The sequence below is a fragment of the Salarias fasciatus genome, chromosome 23 (genome assembly GCF_902148845.1).
Source record: "Salarias fasciatus chromosome 23, fSalaFa1.1, whole genome shotgun sequence".
Classification (NCBI taxonomy): Eukaryota; Metazoa; Chordata; class Actinopteri; order Blenniiformes; family Blenniidae; genus Salarias; species Salarias fasciatus.
In genome coordinates this window covers 6,727,630-6,752,147 of record NC_043766.1, presented here as the reverse complement: position 1 = coordinate 6,752,147, position 24,518 = coordinate 6,727,630, and the positions used below count along the sequence as shown (strand labels likewise).

Sequence of the window (24,518 nt, the reverse complement as noted above, 5' to 3'; positions counted from 1 at the left end):
AAGTCCTGGGCCGATCGCAGGATCTCCTCCCAGTCAGAAGTGCCTGGTAAGCCACTAAAGGTAGGCAGCCAGGGGGAATCCTAATCAGATGTCCAAACTGCGTCAACTTGCTCCTCAGTGAGGAGTGGCTCCATAGTGGGTGTTGTGGAATTTTTGGTGAATCAGAGCCAAAGATGACGAGTCAAGGTGTTGACACTGCACAAGGAGGATTTATTGAGGATTGCAGCGGAAGCACACACACAAATCAGCTGACTGAGAGCAAGGCTGTTGCTCCAGGGAGAATCCAGCCCGACTCTGGCATGACTTCCGGCCATGCCATCACGAGACTAGCAGACACTGTTTCCAAATGACTTCAGACAAAACAGAGCAGCCTTCACACTGTGTTCCTGAGAACTTTGAAAACAAAGCATTATTCCACATCAGTGGGTATTTACAATATTTGGTCACTTTATGTTTGTTGCAAATATTTAACAGGAATAAAAGCAACACCTTACAAGACATTACTGTAACTTTTTAGTATTTTTAGGCACATGTACTCCTATTAGCATTTTATTTTCAGAAATTGTGGCCACAAGCATGGCCACAAAAATCCAGTTTTATAACTTTTTAAACCAATTTTTTCATTCTAAGCCGCTTTGTCCTTTTCAGGTCATGGGAGGTTCAAATTAATCCCAGCTTTGGGTGAGGGCAGGGTCTATCTCTTTATTCATCTATTTATTTCTTGATAAACCCCTTGAGATGAGCCATCTCATTTTTCTAATCCACCCTGGTCAGTTTGCCAGTCCATCACAGGGCCATCAGAGGCAGACAACCATGCACACTCACATTATCACCTAGGGGCAATTTAAGGTCGCCAATTAACCTAACATGCATCATTTTTTGACTGTCGTAGGAAGCCGGAGTACCCAGAGAGAACCCATGCATACAACAGGAGAACATGTAAACTCCACACAGAAAGGCCCCGGGCCCTGGCAGGTACTTGAGCCCGGGACCTTCTGACTGTGAGGCAAGAGCGCTAATCGCTGCTCCAACATGCAGCCCAGTCTATTCTAATCTAAGTTTACTATAATGAAAGCACAGTGATAAGGAATTCACAGGATTGTCTTTTTCAGCACTTTACTGATCCGATGCAATGGGTTTTACTTTGTTTTTGTTAAATAGTACTTTGCAGTTTTACAGTTTTTAAGTATTATCCAACAAAACTGTAATTTCTGTTATCAAAACTTTTTTTCTTTATTAGTCATTTGAACAATACTTGTGCTTGAATACAGATTTTCAGTATCATTTCCACCTCTAAAACAGCTGTGTACTTTGAATAAGGTATATTTCAGAGAAAAAAAAAACACAATGAGAAAAACTAAAACAAAACAACAATCCTACATAAATAAGCATGGTTAAAAGTGGAACGGAAACAAGACATTCCACAATAAGAAATATTTGGCAGAACTTGAATGTGATAGCTATAGCATCTGCCTCAACCAGTTGGATCATCCTACAAACACATTTGAAAAACTGAACAGTACACTGTGTCATTATGTTGTTACGTCGTCTAATATTTTTATCTTTTGTTTCACTTGGAAGACTCACTTAAGTTTTGAAGATTGCCATCCTAGCATGCTCAGTCAACATTCCTTCTGGGTGTGGTTAGAAGATCTTTTGCATATTGCTCCAACAGTGACATGGATAAAAGCATTTACACAGAAGCAAGATGTGGGGTTAATGACCTTAAGGCTTTGAAAGTTGACCTTACGTTCTTTAAGAAGATGGAAAATAATGTTTTGCTGGTCACGTGTACAAGTATTGTACATTGAAATTTGATCTCTTAATTCCTTTTTTTAAAACTTCTGATTAGTCCACCAAGGACACGCTGGAGAAACTGGGAATGCCTTGGGATCCTCCCGGAAGCACTGGAGGAACTCTCTTTCAGGGGACAGGGAAGTCTGCTTTGCTGCCCTGTGACCGCGTCCCAGATAAGCAGTACAAGATAGATGGATGGATGGAAATCAAAACCCCCATGGAGAAACAAAATCACACAATCATTAAATTAAAAAGAAACTGTGGGAGTGCTGAGAGGAGATGCAGGAAAGCCAGCTGATTATTATATGTTATACTTTTAATTTTTTTAACCGCAGTGTTTCCTTAGAGGGGTCCTCCAGACCAGGGGCTGTATCATGTCTGCTGCTGGGGGTTCTGTGTCCTGGTTGTTTCAGCATGGTTGCAGGACTTCCCACCTCAGTATTTCACAATACTGTGGCAACTCCAAACCAATCTTGTCACCTGAGAGGAAAGTTGTGGGTTCTGTATTTGTCCGATGCGCTGCCGAGTTATCTAGGAAGCAAAACTTTCCTCTCAGGCAACAAGGTCGGTTTGGAGTCGCCACACTTTGTCAACAAAAATTACGGCAACCCACTCTCCTCTCCCCAGCTGACTGCAGGTAAACACGCCCTTTTAAAAGCTACCTGTCAATCACTGCATGCTTCACGTGACCCAAGCTCCCATGCGTTGCCCCCAAACACCATGTGACACATTCACTCACTATGTTATGGTACCTACAAATACCATAGAAGCAGAAATCAGGAAAACAAAACACTAATATAGAATGAATATAAACAGCAAATGCAACCCACATAATATGCCTCTCGGCAGATGATATGTTATTCTTCCTGCAAAACGCACAAACTTCTCTCCCGGAATTAATAGACAGGTTCTCCTTAAATTTGAAATGCACTATAAACTGGAAAAAAAATCAGTTGTTTTGCCTCATAACTTTGCTAAAGTCCTGCTAAAACTGGGAAACATTAATTACCGCCAGCATTAATATTTCTACCAAACTATCTCACTTAGTACATCTAAATCCCCGCCCCCCCCATTAAAACAATAGAAGAGGATTTCAATCTATGGAGGACACTTCCTATATCTCTCATGGAGAGAGTGATGACAATCAAAATGATGGTCCTGCCTGAACAGACATTTATTACATTTCTCCATGCTCCAAATCAAACCACCTCAACACCTGGTTCAACCTGCTGTCTCAAAATTTTATCTAAGAACGAACTATCTCATAAATCTATGAACTCTACAGAACACAAACGACCAAGGTGGTTTAGAACTACCTTTTTTTTTTATAATCAATACCTGGTCAGTGAAATATTATAATTCTGAAATGCATCAAACAGGACTCTATAGATGAAAACTGGCTCGACACAGACAAAACATCAGAAATCTCCCCTTCTTCCACCCTACCATCAAGAAACACAACTGCTTCAAAAGCTCTGAGAGTTTGGTTTGAATTTCTTAAACTGAACTAATGGTAACAAAGACCTCCCCATTAAAATCATTTTCCAAAACTATATCAAACTTATCCCACTAAACAGTCACAGTATCCCTTTCAACCTCCAACTAGAACAAAGATCTCAACATCAACACTGACCCACCTTTTTGGTATCAAATTTCAACAAATTCAAAATGACTAGTAACACCAATATACAGCCAATACAATATCAAGCTGCTTCATAGAGTTCAAAACAAAAATACTATTCCTTTCAAAATCATTTATTATCATTGCTGTAAGCACAATTGCTCAACACGTGATTCGTTAATGACTAAGAGAAACATTCTTACCGCTATGTTTAGTTTTTTGATTGAACATCTTACATTTAAAGTAATTTATATATGTTATAAGAATGAGACAAATCATGAGACCTTGGACTTTTACTTGGTGTCTGGGTTTATTTGTGTTGACCCAGCCTTTGAGCCATTGCTTGGATAAGTATAATTAGTCTTAAATCTGAATGGAAGTTTAAGTAGCTCAAACACTCTAAGTCTTTTTTTAAAACTGTTAAAAAAAATAAAAAATAAACTGTTGTGATGAGTAGGCCAGGCTTTTTGTTGGTGTCCTGCATCTCTTTCACCTGCAGTTGGGAAAATTGGGTCACAAAAAGAATGAAATCCCAGTGGCTGGAATGAGATTTCCCTCTTTCATAACACGGAAATGTGTGATGTGTTGTCAGGTATTTATCACCTCCAGGCAACAAAGTCACTGTCTTGGCAGCAGTTGCTAACAAACATACAAGCCAGGCTCTCAGTGGTTAAGCTTTTATAGATTAGCTAGCTTGGTTGACAGTTCCCACATTTTTAATAATTGCTTGTTGTGCTTTCAAAGCAGACTTTGTTGTAAATATTAAGTCTGGCTGTTGATCTTGATTTACCAGGTTGATAAGAGATGGAGCAGGAGCTGATTTGCAGAAAATGTGACATGATATTTCATTCCAGCAGACTGCTGGAGAAACATGGAGCACTGTTTTGCACTGGGAGCACTGTTAGACATAGACTGAAGCAAAAACATAATCTTCAGTCAACCAACAGTAAAGCATGTAGCAGCATGGGACTCAAACAAGCAAGGAGCGCCGATCACTTGCAGGTAAGTTTGTCAGTTTGGTCAAAAGAAAATCAATGTGTTGTTTTGTGTTCGTTAGCAAATGTAAAAATAATTATTCAAATGGAAATTCTGCTTTCTGCACAGAAGTAGATACACCCACCTTCAGTTGCTCTTGTTTTACAGATGTTAGACTTAAAAGTTTAAAGGTGCATTAAGGAGTTTTACAACCTTAAAAATACTTATTTTCCACCATAAATATGTTACACATTTTTAATGATGTGTACAATGTGCCCTGACATATTCATTACAAGTACCTCTAACAGCGCTAAATTGTCACTTGAAAGTTGCAGTGCCGGTCCGGCACCAGAATTTTTTGGGGGAGAATTTGAAAGGAATGACGTAAAGCGCGCTCTGGCTTGTTAAGTTTCATTTTGTCCGCCATTACTCCGCCTGATGCTTAGTGAGCAACAACTGAGCAGGATCTTCCAGAAAGTAAGAAAAGACTGGCTTCTAGCACTGCCACAGCTCCAGCACAGACTCCACCAGGTAAAAGAAACTTAAATTTTACTTGAGTGCTACTAAACGAGCGAGGAAGGAGTTCCCCTCTTCCGTGCACGCGAGCCACAGGGACGAGTTTTTCACTAAGCTGCATTATGCCCAAGGCCTGCAGGGGGCGCTTTTCGCGTAAAACATGCAAAATCCTTAAGGCACCTTTAAAAAACAGGCAAGTTAAATAAATATTAAGTTGAATTAGTATGCTCAAAAAATAAATCATTGATTTTTTTTCTAAAATGCTATTCTCACCTCTGCCTAAATAAATGCATTCAATCAAATACTGAGGTCTTAATATATCCATTTGCTTGTATAAATTTGTACAGCACTGTGTGAGTCATCAGTGGTTAAAAGCAATTGTTTTTCATGATAATTTTTAATTATTAAATATAGAATATTTGAATATTCTAATAATATAATATCTTGTTTGCGGATGACACCACTCTATTTATACTGGTGAAAGTGTAAATGAAGTATTACGTATTGTAGAGAATGAGTTGAGAATATTATGAGATGGTTCAACGCTAACAAACTGTCTTTAAATATTAGTAAGACAAAATATATGATTTTTAGTTGTAGGAGCAAAGATGCCAACACAACATTGACTGTACAGGGTACTGCAATCGAAAGGACAAATGAAATCAAGTTTAGAGGTGTTTTGATTGATGAACATCTAACATTTAAATCTCGTATAGAATACTTTAAAACAAATATTTCACAAACCATTACTGTGTAGCATAAGGTCAAAGAATCACTTAATAGAATGCCTTGTTTCTATTGTACAACTCATTGATTGTTCCATATCTGACCTATTGTATTGAAATGTGGGGGAAGTGCCTGTAAAACTTATATTGAACCACTTTTCCCTAACAAAAATGAGCCATTCGTGTGGTAATGGAAGTGGATACAGGGATCACACAAATCCAATATTTAAACTATTGAAATCTTTAAAATTCATTGAATTGGTAAAACTCAACCTCCTTAAAACTATGTATAAGTTCAACAAAAATATGACCAGATAAGTTGCAAAACAGATTTTAAAAGAGATAAAGTCAATGTGAATTACGAGCAACTGAAGTCTTTTCATTACCAGAGTCAAGAACCAAACCAAAAAAAGATGCATCACAATCCAAGGAATCAGTTTATGGAACAATCTGACTGTAAAATTAAAATGTCTCAGTCCATTTATAGTTTCAAGAAATGTTTAAAAGAACAATTATTAAAGAGATATGATACTGCTGTATAATGAGAAATTATAATACTTTGATTTTATAAGTATCTTGTGAAATGGTTGTGTTTATAAGCAAACCTTGATGTAAACTGTTGTTTTGTCAATTATTTTATGTTGGTAGGGGCAGACATACGTTTTACTTCTTTCTGCTCCTTTTCATTTAATTAAAAAAATAAAATAAAATAAACAATAAATGAATGAATGAATGAATGAATGAACTTTTCTGATCTTATGTGGCATATTACTGGCCAAGAGAAGGATGACTGTAATAGAATCAGTCTGCAGTTGGAATTAATTTGACTTGAAAAGGTTACATGAAGTTGATTTAATTTTATTCCCATAAGCTGCAGGGGCAACTACAAATGCAAATATTTCTGTTTGAATAGCTGAGAGGTCAACAAAAGGACATCAGTGGATGGAGTACCGTTGATGCCAGACCAGTGTCTCCGGGAGCAGAAGACAAACTGGCAATGTGCCAGACAGACAGTGCTGCCCTGCAATACCTCACAGATGAAGTAATGACATGAAACCTAATATTGTCAAACCGGAACTGCTGTCAACATGTGCAACCAAAAGGTTCATTTGAATCATGCCTCAGGATTAAATCCATCAGGCTATTATTTCATGAGGTTTTTACACCTCATCCTATCAAGTTCGCATAAAAAAACTCTTGTAATATTGGACATATTGTGCAAACAGATAGAATATTATTCATGTTGTTTTAAAACAGATAAACCACATTTTCAGGTGCTTTTTAATCTTGGTATCTTTGCGAATTTTATTATTGAATGTGAAAGTGAAGCTATATTTAATATTTGTCAGTGCAATATAGTTTATTACAACAAAAAATTCATCCACTAAACAATTAACTCATTCTTGTGTTACATGAATTATTTTAAACCAAATCACATCATAATTTATATTATTTAACTTTCAGTTTCACCCAGTGAGGTGCATAAAAGAAAATGCATCAAAATGGTCAATAAGGACAAGTGATAGTAAGGTAAGTAATATAATGCATATAGAAATACAACCTTGAAAATCTGTGTGCATCATTTAAATCAATGGTAAGTTTCTTGAATACTCAGTTATGAGTGATGATCAGTGAAAATGAATTGTTATTTTACTTATTTTTTTCAAAGATAATTTTTAAGAACATTTTTTTTTATTTTTTATGAATGACTTTGTGGTGTAACAGTAGTAACAGATGAATAACCATGGGTGAATTTATAACAATAAACATTTTCACCTTCATTGATGTCCAAGGATAAAGACTCTGCATACCTCAGTTTGTGTTTGGGCACATAAGTGAGTGGGTGTCAGTCTGCAGATCTACTGAAGGAGATAGAGGAGATGACAATGCTTCATGAGCGCCATCTGGCCCTGATACATACGGAAAACCATCAGCTGGAGCAGCAGAGAGATGGTGAGCTGACAACAAAAAAGTCAAAATGTAATGAAACTCTTAAAAAAAAAAGTCAGTAATCCTTAATTATAGTGTCTAATTAATTTATGAATTGTGACATAAATTACAGTAAAAATTAATTTTAGTAGGATTCCAATAAGTTATGAATTGAAGTTTTTAAGCAGAGTTATCTCTTGTGGAAGGTAAACCCAGACGCATGGTATTTGAAATGATGACTGAAGCTACTTATGTAATGGTCACTTACCGCTTTGTTAAAGATAAATTAAGAGCGTAGCAAGTCCTTGGATACTAATACACATACAGTATTTGGAAGTCATTTAAATAGTCATTTAAACATAAATTGTGTATGTGTGTATGTATGTATGTATGTATGTATATGTATATGTGTATATATATATATGTGTACACACACACACCACACACACACACATATATATATATATTTACGTATATGTATATATATACTAAATGCACTTAATTCATTAATTATGGCAACCTAAAGATGTTAAGGATGACAAGGGGTGGGAGTTAACAAGTTATCTTCATCCCACTCCTTTTCGAGGTACACTCATCAAATTGAATACAACCATGTCTAGTTCTTAATTGTAAATATTGTTGTTGGGGTTTTGTTAGTTGTTTTTCTTTTTTTCTTTTTTTTTTTTTCTTTTCTTCTGTTGTTTTTCTTGTACACTACTTCTGTATAATCTTTTTTTTCCCCTGCCCAGTGTGAGGAATTTTGTGTTCAGTATTGTTCAGTATATTTATTTTATGTTGTTTTTCCTGTGCCTCGAAATAAATGTATTCATCCATTCATTCATAAATTTTTGTGATTCAGAGCTGGCCCATCACATAAACAACTTGGCTGAGAAGAGCAGCTCAGTTCACTTGGGGAGTCTTCTGGAGGAGCTCAGACAGCAGGAGCAGAGGACAGAGGATACACTGCAAAAGCTTACTGAACATCTCAGTACATTACAGTACGAACAAACTACTGTCAGTTGTGTGCTTGCTCAGCTAACAAATTCACTAGAGTTTTCAGGGAACTTTGACAGTTTTCCTCTCAGACAGCATCAGCTGAACATTTAATTTAACCTATTTTGTCATAAAATATGTTGGCTTTGTTCTTGTAGGCTGGGTTCTGCTAGACTTTTTTTTAAGCCAATTTAGTCTAAATTCAATAATCCACTTTTGTTGTTGCTGTTAATTTGTCAAGTGCAAAAATGTGTTTTATCTGTTGATTAACCATAGCTACAAAAACATACAAAGATAGATCACAACAATCAGGAACTGATTCAGGCTGAAAACACTCACTTGAAAGAGAAATACCTCAGTTGGGTTCAAACAAAAGTTTGCTTTTTTTAAACACATTCAAATAAAAGATTTATATTTTCTTCCTGCCTACACATGTGTTTTCCTCAAAATCTTTGGTTTCCTGGTCTGCGTACTTTGCATTGTAGAGGCCTGCGACAGGCTGAGACGGACATGCCGACAGAAGATGGGGTGCTGGGGTGGAGTCTGGAGAAGTCTCCACTTGAAGTACCCAACAAGTCCAGAAAAAAGAGTGAGAAATAACTCATTACACTTTCACACATTGCCAACTCAGCTGTGTTCATGCAGGTCTTTAACGTCAGTCAGCTTGATTTTCACTTTTCTATGTTCATGGACAGTAAATTCAGGTTGAATATTTCTTAATGACACCCGAGCACAGACCAGGCAACAAACATGTTGACTCTGACAGCTTTAGTCCATGGTGCAAACATATACTAAATACAGATAAATAAATAAATAAATAAATACAGATCACAAGTGATATTTTTCCCTTGACCTCGACTGACATTTTTTTTTTTTTTTTTTGTTCTTGTGCATAGAGGTGAGGCCTCCTCAACGGAGTAGAAGCTTGGAGCTGTTGATTTTGGAGCAAGAAAACCAAAGACTGGAGATGGAGATCATCAAGATCCAATTAGCCAAAGAGAGACACTGTCATAATGCAGGTCCTTCTTCATGTTTCTTTCAAATGTATTCGTGAGTTGAATTTTCAAAATGAAACATGGGCTAAAGAAAACAAACAATAACAATAATAACAACAACAAGCCCTCTGAGATAGGGCAGCACATGGAAGCTGGATGAGACTATAGTGCTGACCAGCTGGCTGGACATGTTGTGAGAGGACTGCACCCCTCATTCAATTGGTGCGATTGCAATGTTTCTCATCTGCCTCAAAAAATCATATTGTAATCCACCTGTTCCTGAAACTGTTCCAATCTGTAGACAGAAAACAAAACCATATCAAATCTCCATCTGACATGGATGGATGTTTTGATAGATGGAGGGAATGTGGACTTGAGTCGTGCAGAAAATCTGTATATAAATGCAGAATTTTCACAATTGTAAGAAAGATAGTAACTGTCAAAACATCAATTATTTGTACAGTTAAAATTTACAAACTAAAAGGTTTCTGGATAGCAATAATTTCATTCTTTTTTACATGTATTTAATTCCAAAATGAGCCCATATCCACTTTGGGCCATATGAGGATCATAGCCTAAAGAGCACACAATGTCATCTACTGGCCTACGGCTTCCATTGTAGGGGGAAATAAATAATAATAAATAAATAAATAAAGACTTCCTCTTACACTGGAAAAAGAATGAACCACCAAATTTAATCTCCTGAAACTGCAGTAACTGATATTTTACATTTGAAGAGGATTCAATATACCTCTAATAACTGACTGGAGAACTTCGAAAGGATTTGGAAACTTATCATTTTGCATTTGAAACAAGATGTAGGACAACTGTTGGTAGTACTTAATGAGAAGATGCAACACATTATATGTTCGTGATGTTTTTCACCAAATATGGCTTTATACAATGTGTGTAGAAAAGAATACAAGGTCATTGAAATGTTTGTTTCACAATGACAAATATTTGAAACAAATATAAAACTGCAAATGGAATTGCATGAAGCAAATGTTTAAGTAGGAATGGGATTCTCTGCAGTAATTATTTACATTCAAACCCTGCAAATATCATTATAATTTGCTTTAATATTAAATTTATTACTGTATAGCATGTTAAATAAATTAGTAAGTGAATAACTTTCAAAATAATTGTATTATTTATATCATATTTATAATATATTTATATTGATAGCTCTTCTGGCCTTATGTTACCAATAGCATTAATTCAAAAAATAATATTAATTTCCAAGATTGCTTAAAGCTCAATGACTAAAATGGAGATCACTATAAAGCATTACAGGAGGTACTTTTTCACATCTTGGCTTTATGTTGTCCAACAGGTGTGAAGACAGAGGATGAGCTCATTCAGTGGGAAAACCTCGATCTGGCCGAGATGGAAAGAAGAAAAGAAACTCTGAAGCCAAAGAAAGAGCCTTCTCTACCTCCACTCCAAGCCAAAGTCCCTCCTCAGTGCACCTCTTTCTCTGGTACATCTGCATAACTAACAAAATAAGACTTCAAAATAGCAAAATGAAAGACAAATATATTTAATTTACAGCAGCAGAAGCCTGTTTGAATATTAATTTTTAAATGTTAGTGTCTGTGCTCCTGGTTCAGATTTAAAAATGTTTTCTGTCTTACAGCTTCAAAACAAATCCTTCTCACCTGTGGTAGGACACTTTGCAGATACGCTGGACTCTCTTGGACCTGCCCCCTACAACCCTGTGTAAGTTTAGGGCCCACGTCCTTTAAATCTATGCAGAAAAAAACAGAGTGGCACTCTATTTGACATACTTTTATGGGATAAATATACTGAATTTCCATCAATCTTCGATTCCTGCTTTGTTGAGCTGATGGTTAATGGTGATTCCAACAGGCATCTAAACCAACAAGCTCTTCAGAGCCACAAGTTAACTTCACAAGCCTTTGGTTTGTGGAAGAAAAAAAGTCATATCTTTGTCCCTGAATTTACAAACTATTGTTGTCTGGTTTTGCAGTGCTGGGTTTGTGGTTTTCTATGACCTGGTGTTGGGAGTGGAAACCTTTCAGAAGGTGCTGCACCTAGTCCCAGCTGTTTACTCCAAAGATCAAGTGGTGGGACCACCAATTCCACTGCAGCCTGTACAATGCATGGCTTTTGCCCACAATCTCAGCCCTCGAAACAATGTCCGCCTGTCATTCAAGCAGCATGTACCCGGGTAAGGATACGTCTTAAAGAAAAAGGGCTCTTTTGTATATTTTTGACCCAGCAGATTTGGTCACTTTTTCAGTTAACCCATAATAAAGTCATAAAAGATCCAAACTTCATGAGTGCTTTTTGTGACAAAAAAAGTATATGTTACAGTCACTCTATCTGAGAAAATCTGAGTTGTAGAAATAACTGGGGACTCAAGAGAGACATGATATTATGTTCTTTACAAGTGTATGTGAACTTCTAACCGCAACTGGATGATCCCTAAAAAAGGCACAGGTCCCATCTATTACTGAGAGAGAAAATGTGAATGTTCTTTCATATTCTCTTGTAGGCTCAAGCCGTCACCCTCCCTTTCTCTGGTGACAGAGGTGCAGTCAGCAGCAGACTTGGATGTTTATAACCAGGAAGTCTTCAAACTAACGTCCTGCGGCTGGATAAAACTACAACTCTTTGATGACTACAACCAGGTCTCGGAGGCTGCTATGCCTTAACATCCGATCCTGTGTCCGTTACACAAACGTAGATTTTTTTTTTTTTTCTAAACCAGTAATAATAGAATGCTTCAGTCATATAACTCTCAGGATAGGGGCTGTTTGTACAGTTATTCAGAAGCACCTAAACTACAGGGGATGATAACTTAATAGTTTACTATACTTAAAACGAGATTTCCGCATTCATAGCATTAATCTGAAAATAATATATTGGAATGTGCTCAGTCATCTAATTTCATTTAAAAATATTTTGCTCAATTTGGGTTTAAATTCCATTACTATATTAATATGAAAATATCCATCTATTGACATTGAAACATTGCTTGTATGCCTTCTTCTGTCCCCATCGAAAAGCTTCGAAGTGGCCACTGGAGGGTGCCGGTGCGCAGGCTGCCCATCAGCCCTACCCTAAGCAGTATTCAGCTGAACTCACTGCCACAGGTAAGATATTTTTCGGAAATGCCTGTAACACAGATTACAAGCATCACTGTATATGCTGTAAATTTTAATAATACAGAAACCTGCCTGATTATACATTTTTTTTCTCTTTAAAACCTGAGGTGGGGAATATGGAGCTGTGTATTCGCTTGGTTAACGGCCGAGATTCTGACACACAGAGTTTAAGACAGTCTGACCCATGTCTCACCGGGCAGTACAAATATCCACCTGTGGTACGTTAGGAAAGCTTCGACACATCTCAAGACAATGCTCACAGTCTAAAGTTCTAGTCAATTCAAATGTATCCACTCCATTTTAAAAAATTATAAAAGTTGGGAGAATACATAATGCACTATCTGCTTACGGTAATTAAAAGCGGCATATGGTTGAAAGGGACTGTATTTATCTTCTTTATCAGGGTCATGTTAAAACAAAACAGCCCAATCATATCACTTTAAAGACTCATGTGCACCCACACAGTCATTTCTCACAAGGATATGCTGAGCGTAGTGAGCAACAGACCTTCAGTGACCTTAAGTACTATTTTGTATTTGCTCACACATTCTGCATTTCTGTTGCTGAACAAGTAAAACATTAGTTGCTCCGATATACAAGCTTCAGTTCTTCATATCATCTCAACAAAACATGTGATGGATGTGTGATGGATACACTGCACGATGCAACGCCGATTTATGACCAGTAGCAAATCAACTTTTCCTTGTTCAAAGACAGGAATGACATGATGCATGATAAGCACACAAGATAGTGACTGTATCAGTGACTGTTTGGGGAAGAAAGAAATTGGACTACAGACTCACATCTAAAAGGCCTCAACTGCTAATGAAGAAGTTTCAAAACTGAACAAGTTCAGTTGCCTAAATGATACAATAAATTACACTGGAGTGTGCCTATAAACTAATAGCCCTCTACAGATCAATTATGCCTTATGATTTGCATTTTGAGACTGTAAATGACATCCAAATATGATCCTGACTTTATTCTGTATACTAAAACAGTACAGCAAGTCAATACTATTTAAGAAGTGAATGTAACCCCCACCCCCCCTTTTTTTTTTTCTTCAACAAACACAGGAGCAGCCTTCTGCTCCTTCAAGAGTTCAAGAAATGGATGCTCTGCCAGTTTCAGCAGGCGTGGACCAACTCTTAACATCTCTGCACCTCACTGATGGTGAAGATCCCTCATCCAGAGACAAGGCCAACGCCATGCTAGAACTGTCTCCACAACGCCCTGATGGGGAGTGAAATGTTTTGCCCTCACTTCCATTTGAAATAATTTTGACAGTTCAATGCCTAATCGTAGTGAAATCCTAATTGTAAATTTGCAGCAAGAAATGTCTTCATAAACAGTCACACAAAGCATGCAATCGTATGGATAAACACCTTAGCCCGGAAATTGTTTTTACCATCTACAAACCATAGTTGAATAAAGCTTGCCAGAACTGGTAAAATGTTGTTTCCCCTAGCTGTAAACAAACTGGACAATGAACTCAAACTGTATTTGTTGCACCAAAAACTCAAGTGACAGAATGCTTTCAGAAAACCTCATTAATCCAGTCTCATAGTACGAAACCTATTTCTAGATTAGTAAGATTTCTTTTAATCCTGCTGTTGCCACAATTAGGAAATTTTTGTAAGACAAAAAAAAAAAAAGTAAACACCAAGTTGCACTTGAAAATTCTTTATTTAGAACACCCTTTTTTTTAAGTATACAAAACTGCACCAATGTGAAAATTAATCTTATTTACATAAAGTTGTGAAAGGTGGCGAGGGGCTGGACACATGTCGTGCTGGTTTCTGAAAGAGCCGAAGACCATCACACCGAGGGCTCAACTGACGTTGACTGGCTGGCAGGCTGGGAGAGGCAATGACAAAAGGAAAAGTTAACACATTGCGGCTGATAAGCATTCAAGAGAGTGTTTGTCCTGAGGATAAGTGAATTTGTGGAGATCATTTAGCAATGCCAATTGCTGCTTTAAGAAATCTGAAAACTAATCATATGCATTTTCAAATATTAACTTGTGAATGAAAAATCTTTGACGATCATTTTCCAAATGTACCACTTTCACAACTGTGTAATCTTCAATTATATCATTCACCCCTCATTCACTTTGTGGCTACTTCTTACTTTTAAACAAGGGCCAGCTATTTCTCAGTATAGTCTACAAAAACCAAAGGAATCAAACAAGTGTTGTCTGGGGGTTAGGGTTAGCGCATAGATTCCATGTGATCAGTGTTGCCATTTACCTTGTGTGATTTTCCGTCCTGGACTTTCCTCGGGCTTGAGTCTGTGCTGCCATTATCTGTGGGTCCACATTTAGCCCTTTTTGCAGGACTGCCATCTTCAAAACTGTCAATAGAGGCAGTCTGTTCAGAAACAGGAGAACAATTAATGTTGGTTATACATGATGATTACAAAGCACCTTACTACAGAAACATCAATTTCTAAGAGTAATGAAATCACAAGGCACATGTAAAATTATTTAGAAAAAGGTTTTGTATGAGTGAGACACGAGTTGTATGAATGCACAATAATATAAAAATACTTTGGTGGGCCTCACCTTTCGTCTGACAAGGTGGGAGATGTTTGAGACTGGTTTGGAGGAAGAGGCACTGTCAGATGAAGGTTGTGCTTCTGCCAGGCTCTAACATTGAAGGAAAAAAAAAAAAAAAGAATGAGTTATTTGTTTTCAGGATTTAAACATGGTGGTCAGATTTGGAAAGCGAACAAGCTGCATCATCATCATCATCATGTGAAGCCCTCACCTTGCTGGTGGTTGGAAATGCGGCTGATGAAGATGGGCTGCTGTTTACACATGGGAATGCCAACGACGTTGAAGCGCCACGCTGTAAGCAGCCAGGGAAAAGGTAGCAATAATTTGTTTCAGAAGCTTACGCCAACAACGTCAGACTATATAATACTACTGTGTACTCACGAGCGTCTCCTGGATGGCCTGTGAGGCAACACTCGCTGTTCGCTGGCTTTCCTTTGCATCCTCCACTTTCTCTCTGATGTCAGGCAGAAGCAGCTTAAGTTCTTCCACTTCATTTTTCTCCTTTGTGGCACCATCTGTTCCTTCTGCTGCATCGATCAACTCCTGTAACATGGCTACAAGGAGAAAAGCCCATAATATAAGACACTTCCAAATGGTCTCCATTAAGCTCGGTGCCCGAATAGAAACCACGGCTTTCACATAACTGGTAGCCACTTATAAAAGTTCAGAAAATCCTTGTAACAAGTAAAAAAGAGCATTACCCATTCGAGTCTCAAGGACTTCAATGGAGTTGTTGTAGTGCTCGACAGCCTGGCTGTATTGATCCATATAGCAATATGTAGTAGCAACATGGTAGTGGGTTTCAGCCAGCAGACGACTGTGGGGAGGCAAGAGCTTCAGCTGCAAGGCAAGACACTCTTGAAAGTCTTCCAGAGCCTGGGGATAGTTGCCTGCGAATGGAAACACACGTTAGTTTAATGTAGAGTTTGTTGAAAAATACGGCAATTTAAGAAAATATTCTTGGTTGATTAAACTTCGGCCTGAAATGTTTTGTGCGCGTCCATTCCCAAACTTTCACTTTTACAGAAAAATCCTTAAACACCTGTCAGCAAATGTCATTATGTCTACAAATAAGCAGCCAATGTATTTGTTGTGCAAAAACATAAACAAAAAAGCCTTGTGTAAGTCTTGAGCCTGGTGTAAATATGAGGGATAACTATCTTCATGAGACTAAATTAAACTTTAAAAAAAAAAAAAAAAAAAAAAACATTCAAAGGGGGCCCTGTGTGACTGAAGAGGAAAATCCACAGAACCTGATGTGAAAAACGAAGCTTAAGAGTATTTTCACACTACAATCTTCAGTTTACTTCCCAGGAACTACTAGATTTGCCAAAAATGTCTAAAGCCAAAACTGATAAATGCAGCAGGCTTTATTCAAAAATGATTACACAAAAATTAAAAAAAACAAATGTGTCCTTTCAAATGAAAGTCAGATGGCTCTTTAAACTGACGGCATGAGAATGGGAATAAAAATGTATATCAAAATGGCAAAATATATTGAGCAAATTATTTTTACCACACTGAGATCAATATACACACACACAGCTACCTTGAATAAATAGAACACACCCGACTCTGTGCTGACTTCTCCTAGTTTCAGATATGTCTGAGCTGCCATCAGCTGGTCATCTTTACTTTCTCTTCTGCAGAGATAAAAGAAAGATTATGAGCAGACACTGAAGTGCCAAGCCAATCTCAATAACACAAACTTCATTTTTCAGTATTCAAATTATAACAATGTTTATACCTTTTGTAGATGACTTTGGCCACTTCCAGCATCTCCCATGCCAACTGCAAATTTCCAACATCATCTTCCTGAAAAAGTAAATCCATTTAGTCAAAAGCACCTTTTTATTGTTACATCCAGTGCTTTCATTCAGGGGGTCAGACTTTATTTTGTCCCTTTTCTTCATCTGCATCCTCGTCATCGTCATCGTCATCGTCATCGTCGTCGTCATCCTCCTCCACCTCCTCGTCTGTCGAGCAAAACAAGTAAAAACTTACCGGGGAAGTTGCCACCCAAAATACTTTAAAAACAAACTGAAGTTAGGCGTTCATTCCTTAAAAAGGAATTCAGACTGGACACAACACTTATGATTTTCATCTTCACTTCAACTTCAGATTTGCAGAGTCTTAGAGTTTCCCCTCTGACTGCTACATGTTTTTTTTAGCTCAACTACAAACTTGTCTGTCCGACGTAGCACATGGCAACTGATCTAAGAAAAACATTTTTAAAACGCAAACATCAAATCTCCTGGTAGACACCAGCATGATGTTTTAATTTATTAACTATTAACTTAATAACCTCCATAGCCCTGATCGTGTCTGCAAGGAATCCAAATAAACTCAGCGATCTCTTCAGGAATAAATTTCCAAAAAAAAAAAAACAAAACACAGGATCGGAGTATTCTACAACAAACAATGTGCACCAACCATCAATATCATTTTCCCTTTCAATACTTGAGTTGGTGGGATCCCCTTCAGGCTCCGATTCCTCTGGAATACTTTCCAGTGCAGTACCGAGGACACCACTCTCCATCCTATCCAAACATGAAAAAGGATAAAACTTTCTTCAACAATGGTGACTCTAGCTAAAAAAAGGAAAGGCATTTTCACACTTCCTCATCTTAGGGGTAATATGTTCCAATATTTAAGTAAGTTAACACACCTGGCAAGCTCCAGGAGTGACTTCCCACACAGGAAGTAAGCCTCCCCACATTCATGAGCAATGTCGCCATATCTAGAAGCCCTAAGAGGTAGACAGGAGAAATGACCAACGGTAGAGGTTTGATTTTTTGTTCAAGCTGTATTCTTCTCAGTACAGTTCATGATCGTCATCCCATCATTTTAATGTTTCCTTCACAAAAAGCATGTCAAAACCTACACATTATGTCACCTTTCATTTGCGATTAACCAAATTGTAGAAAATATATAACCAATCAAACCGCCTAAGAGAGATGCTTTCTTTGTTGAAGATGTCATGAGAAGGCAATTAATGACTTGCAGTCGTGCTCTGTCTCCCCACGAGGACTCACAGCATGCCACAGGCACTCTGGAACATGTCAACAGCAGAAACAACGTCTCGCATCACAAGATGGCGGTTCCCTGTGCCGATCAGTCTCTTTGCCTCCTCCATCACGTCACCAGAGCTACGACTGAGGAGAAAAGGATACGTTAATAATGTTAGCCAACAGATGTGCTTCTCCCAAATCTGGTAACGATACTCACCTGTCTGTTGATGACGCGCCTGGTGTTCCCTCCTCACTGCAAGAGTTTAAACTTGAGTTTAGGTAACAACCAACTGAAGTTTCTCCAACACATACAATTAGTCAGGATATTTCAATGGATTTATTCAGGGTATGTTGACATTACCAAATCTAATAACAATACTCACCTGTTTGCTGATGAGGAGCCTGGTGTTTCCTCCTCACTGCAAGAGTTTAAACTTGAGTTTAGGTAACAAACAACTTAAGTTACTCTATCCCATACAATTAGTCAGGATATCTCAATGGATTTATTCAGGACATGTTGACATCAAATACAATTAAATCTTGCATACACTATTCCAAAGATGGCCTCAAAATGTTTATATTTGTTCAGAAAAAGAAGAACACAACCGACGTAACACTGACACGGATAACAGGACCAAGTCTTTTTTTAATTATTATTAACAAAAGACACAATACAATACAAACTCTCGTGGAGGAAAAAAAAACCAGTGATACTTCCAGTTTTTCTTATGTCATACTACATACTGAACACCAATAAACAAAAACACAGTTGAACAAGAAAAGAAACAGAGACTAGGGGGGCACATAGATATCTAAAAATGAACTATAAGTTGGTAAATGTAATTATAAAGAAAAAATGAAAAACCAGAGGAGTTAACCATACAATGAAAAGTAGCTTAGAACAGGAGTGCCTTAGACATCATATGAGAGATCATACTAGCTGCCTTCCAGTCTTTTAATCTAAGTAATGCTGAATAATACAGTTTAAATTCATTCATGAAACATGAAAAAGAGGGTTTGTTCCCTCTCCATTTACTACAGTGGATGTGGTATTTGGCTAGAAGGATGACAATATTTATTATATTGGAGTTAGACGAGCTTAAATTGTCCATATAGTATAAGGTGTGGGAAATGTTTAAGGTTGAAATCTTTAGTTTAAAGATAACCAATTTTTAATACTAAACCAAAATTGTTGTGAATAGTGACATGAAAAAAACAAATGCTCCAAAGTTTCATCGTCAGAATTACAAAAGGTGCAAGGATCAACATTAAACTTAAATCTTCTTTTAAGAAATTGGGCTACCGGATATATGTTATTGATTATTTTAAAGTGAGTCTCTTTCACTTTAGGAGGAATAGGCCATTTTATGAATTTTGAGTAAGCGTTGGTCATAATAGACTGATTATATTAGGCAGCTTCCTGGGTAAGGCTCTGTTATAATCATAGTAGATCATTTGTTTTATGGCTTTAATAATAAAGTTATTATTACACTTAACATCAATTAAGTTATAATCATTCACTTTTAAAGCTGGGAGTGATGCAGTCACATCGGAATATAAGAGGGTATTTCTAATTAACTGAATTAATCGTAAAGGGATCACTTTGCATACCTTTTGAAAATCCTTAAAGGAACACTTTATATTGTATTTCTCTATAAAGGTTGATAAGTTTAGGAGATTTCCATGACAATCTAATATATCTTTCACAAAAATAACACCCTTTTCGTACCATTCCTTCTTAAATATTGATTTTCTACCAATTATTACTCTGTTATTCCACAGAGTGGATCCATGGGGAGAACAGGACCAAGTCTGACTGTTGAGGTTGCAGAGATGTTGTCGTTTACCAGCAGTCACGTGACCGTGAACATCACAAATTAGCGTGCACTGAACATCCACTATTATTACACCGGCAGTGGGAAATAATCCACAACAGTGTGCATCGGCTTATATCTTTTCAAGAGGGACGCGAGGGAAAAACTGTCACTTGACGTTGTAAACCACCACCAGTGTCATGTTGTGTTGTTAGCATCCTGCTACTCTACTAGCTTGACAGTCGCTTATCGCGATGCCAGTTGCGATCAGACACCGCGACCACTCAAATACCAAGTTCATTTAAAGTCTACATCTTTAACCACGTCTGCGCACCTCACACCATTACATAACTGAACATACCCAATGCAGGCAGGACGAGATTAGCCCCGCTGTCAAGCTAAGTGCTAGTCGCGCACAAACTCCAGTGAAGAACTGATTTCTCACCTCTCCGAGCTCGACGGAGCGGGCATCGCATTGGGCATCCTCACGAGGCACGAAGACAAGGTGAGAAGACACGCGGGGGGTCTCCCACAGCTTAATAAGACGCACCTGGACGTACTGAGGGCGCGCTTCCTTTAACGCGAGGGTTTCTGTTTCCGCTTGAATTCGGACGCGGGAGAGAGATTCTTAAAGGGGCCGCAGCACCAGGGTGGTGAAAACAATGCATTGCAAGACTTGTCAATCAATCAATCAATCAATCAACCAATCAATCAATCAATCAATCAGTCAATCAATTTATTTTTGTATAGCCCAGTATCACAACAGTTGCCTCAGAGGGCTTCAAGATGTTACATTGGCTGGTAAAAATAAAACCAGTGAATAAGCATAATGTTAATATGTCATATTCACAGTAACGAGACAAAAACGAACCAACCCACCGCCTTAGACCCTTGTCACTGGCCTTTCTTATTAGTTAGTTGAGCCTGTTGGTGTGTTGATGTCTCCACCCTTTTATTTATTTATTTGTTTATTTAAAAAAAAATGGTGTTTGGTGTTATGCATGTGGTGTAAATTGATATATGGTTGTTATACTGTAGTATGTTGTAATTATGTTATTGTATAGTAATTATTATGGGGATGACTATGTGGTATGTGGGGGCATATATTGTGTATTTATAAGGATATCTGCACAGTATATGCATATTATATTAGGTCATATTATGTCATTATATTATAGGATGTTCTTTGAAGTATGATTTTAAAACTTAAAAAGGGGTAGGACTCTTTAAAAAGTCTTTACTTCTTCCTACTCCTTTTTTCGAACTGTGTTGTTGGTTTTCTCTTTGTTGTCTTTGATTTGCATTAACTTTTTATCATTTTTTTTTCTTTGTATGTACAAATTAGCTACATACGTTTATACAGGTTCGAAAAATTAATTAATTAATTAATTTAATTATTTAATTATTCATTAATTCATTCATTCATTCATTCATTCATTCATTCATTCATTCATTTATTGAGGTTGAAGCTTGAGATCCAACCATTTCTCAAGTGATTTATCATGTCACGAATGTATTGTCACTTGTATAGATTTTTTTAAAAATCGCAAAAACAAAATGTAGAGCATTATCAACGTTCAAAGAAATCATCTTTAGGTGGGTTTGTTTGTTTACTTTTACAGTATCCATAAGACTTTTTTCACAATTAAATCCTTCATGTAAAAGATTAATGCATGTATATCAATACATATTCAATGCCACTTCTTTGGCTTGTGTGGAAATTGGTATTATTTTTTTCTCATTAATTAGCAGAATTTTTTTTCAGCTGGTTCGGAACCATTTCTGGTGAAACCTGCTGTAAGCAATGAGTGGTGGAGGACCGACACTGAGCTTCTTTCCTTCTCACTCATAAAATTTGCATTTTACACATGTTGGAATTATGGAGTTCAAGTAAGGCCCTATTGCTGTATGGGATTACCTGGCTGTTGGCTTTTTCTTTGATTGATTCCTTGTTTTGAATTTTTTATGTTTTCTTTTTTATCTTAACCCTTGGATTGTGTGAATGTGGCCCATTCCCAGCTCTGAAAGGAAATTACTTTTGTAGCTGTATTTGATATGCTTATTTGTACACTTGCAATAAAAAAAAAAGTTACACCAGGAAAACAAACATCATTACACATCACTAACATTTCGACAGGGGGAGACAGTGTTCAAATTTTTCCATTTAAAAAAAAATCTACTTTTCTCACAACTAACAATCAAGTTCTGAGTCTCCTTTGCAGAAACAGCTTTAGTGGATAGCATTTAAACACACACCACACACACACACACACACACACACACACACACACACACACACACACACAAGCATGTAACAGAATTGTGGCTAATGATCATATAAGGACGTGACTGGTAAATGAGCTACATTTTCAGTCAGTGTTGTGTTTTCATATGGATGGTGGTATTTTGAGAAAATTAATTGAACTTGTGCACTTTTTATGAGGAGGGGGTGGGGTGTGGGTGTGTGTGTGTGTGTGTGTGTGTGTGTGTGTGTGTGTGTGTGTGTGTGGGTGGTGGGGCGGGGGGGGGGGGGTTTGCACAAGGTGAGGCGGACTGTGGGAGACAGAAAGAGAGAGAGAGGGAGGGAGGGGGTCGCAGTGAGCTGCAGACAGACTCATTCACTGGCCGCAGATTAAGTTTTTCAACTCACGCGGCTCGGTGGCACTTCCAGGAATTCACACAACTGTCCCGACTCTCCTCTCCCCACTGACATGTTGCAATGTTCCGCGCAGCCTTTTCGAAACGTGGACCTGTTTGGGGTAATTCTGCTGTGTTGGGTCGTCTTGCCGAGGACTGGCTGCAGATCAGCCGTGCAGACAGTTTGTCCATAGGTGAGACAGCCTACATGATGCGCCAGATTGGCCGGTGGAGCTGGTGCCAGACAGTCCGGGACAGGGTCAGTCATGTGTGAGTGTGTGGGGGGTCCCCGCCCTAATCTAAATGTGTCTGATGATTTTTATGCATTGTTTTTCTCTTTAAAATTGTTGTTACTTATTATGATTAGTATCATTATTATTTTTGGCTGTTCTTTTGTTTGGTGGATTTGTGATCCTGTATTTGTAACCTTTATATAATTGTTGGTCTGTGTTTGAACACCTAACAGCTTTGAAATAGAAGATTAAACTCACAATGGAGATATTGCAACAATCATGTATACAAACCCTTTAAAGAGTGAAAGGCTAGTTGAAAACTAACAGAAATAGTGTGAAAGACATGCATAAGCTCGGTAAACCACAGCTGACTATAAATGATGGTGTCAGTCTTGTAACAAAAATATGGATGTCTATTATAAGAGCAATATATATATATATATATATATATATATATTATAATATATATATATATATATATATATAATTTTTTATTCCACAATGAGAGCTCGTCCTTGTGTCTGAAGTCGCTGCCAGGGAGTTACTATACAAGTTCATACTTAATGGGGCATTGCTAAAATTTATGATGGAATTACATTTTGACTGTTATTTTTCCTATCAATTTTACAATGACAGTAGGATGGAATAATTAATATTTTTTCAGAAGCAATAAGAGTGTTCTTCAGCCCAACAATGAAAGCAGAAACATTCAATGTACTGTAAGAAAGTAATTTGAGTGGTGCTGATAATTTCATTATTCCGCAATGAATCTTGTGTAGAGCGTCTGTATATGCATTGCAATGAAGACTTCTTTATTTGGAAAATACACTCAATAGTGAGAAGTCATTGTAGAATTTATAAACTATGTGCTACTTTTCTGCAAGCTTAAGTATAGCCATCAATTGATTAGCCAGAGAAAACTAAGTTTTAAACATGTTTTTCTCTTATGTGATTGGCTCTTTTCTTCTGCAAAGACATAGAAATAAAATAACCTAACCTTATTATGAAGCTGAAGCTTTCATTTGGAGACACAAACTACATGTTCTGCATATTGCAAGGGGTTGTGAATGAAAATGTGTCCATACAAACTCCAATATATGAAAAATGCACAAAGGTGTTATATGTGAGTACACGGGTTGCTGTTGCAGTGACTTTAGTAGTTTCTATAAAGTCACATTTAGCCTGTTGTATTTGCCGATTTTATCTGGCACTTGCATGGGGGTTAATATTTTTGAGTAAAAAAAAATAGAGAGCATCAGATTAGAAGTTTACTGAATCATGATTGCTCTTTAAGTTTTGAGGGCTTTGTTTGAAAGCTGTTGAACTTTTGCAAGAATAGACTTATGAGAATAAGTCTGCTTGTGTGTGGGGTTCAAAAGCAAGTATGGCATACAACACCATTAACAGTAAAGAATAACAACCACAGTAATGTGCTCTGTTGTCAGGTCCTGTGTGAATGTGTACCAAGAACAGTTCTCTCATCTCTCTCCTTCCCCTTGATCTCTGTCAGCTGGCTGTCAGCTTGGTTTACAGTAGACTACTAATGTCAGACTTAAAACACATGCACACACACACACACACACA

At 37.4% G+C, this 24,518-nt stretch overlaps 1 protein-coding gene and 1 pseudogene across 3 annotated transcripts; one reads left to right on the top strand and one right to left on the bottom strand.

Annotated features, from left to right (window-relative positions):
* Positions 1-14,356: 14,356 nt before the first annotated feature.
* On the bottom strand, positions 14,357-20,623 carry LOC115381731 (histone-binding protein N1/N2-like). Of its 3 annotated transcripts, none has more exons than XM_030083313.1 (15): positions 20,510-20,623; positions 18,634-18,669; positions 18,468-18,503; positions 18,275-18,394; positions 17,908-17,988; positions 17,673-17,779; positions 17,130-17,215; positions 16,987-17,054; positions 16,809-16,882; positions 15,941-16,129; positions 15,621-15,793; positions 15,451-15,531; positions 15,246-15,329; positions 14,932-15,051; positions 14,357-14,539 (listed from the first exon to the last, which is right to left on the bottom strand). In XM_030083313.1, exons 1-15 carry the CDS (start codon positions 20,545-20,547, stop codon positions 14,501-14,503), a joined length of 1,332 nt encoding a protein of 443 aa, XP_029939173.1. In that variant the 5' UTR covers positions 20,548-20,623; the 3' UTR covers positions 14,357-14,500. The 3 variants fall into 3 exon arrangements, 2 of the variants coding, with proteins under 2 accessions (XP_029939173.1, XP_029939174.1); XM_030083314.1 differs by having other exon boundaries at positions 17,142-17,215; XR_003930442.1 differs by having other exon boundaries at positions 14,509-14,539; positions 14,932-15,034.
* A 2,152-nt stretch (positions 20,624-22,775) lies between these two features.
* Positions 22,776-24,518, top strand: part of LOC115381991 (glypican-5-like) — a 54,659-nt pseudogene continuing 52,916 nt past the window's right edge.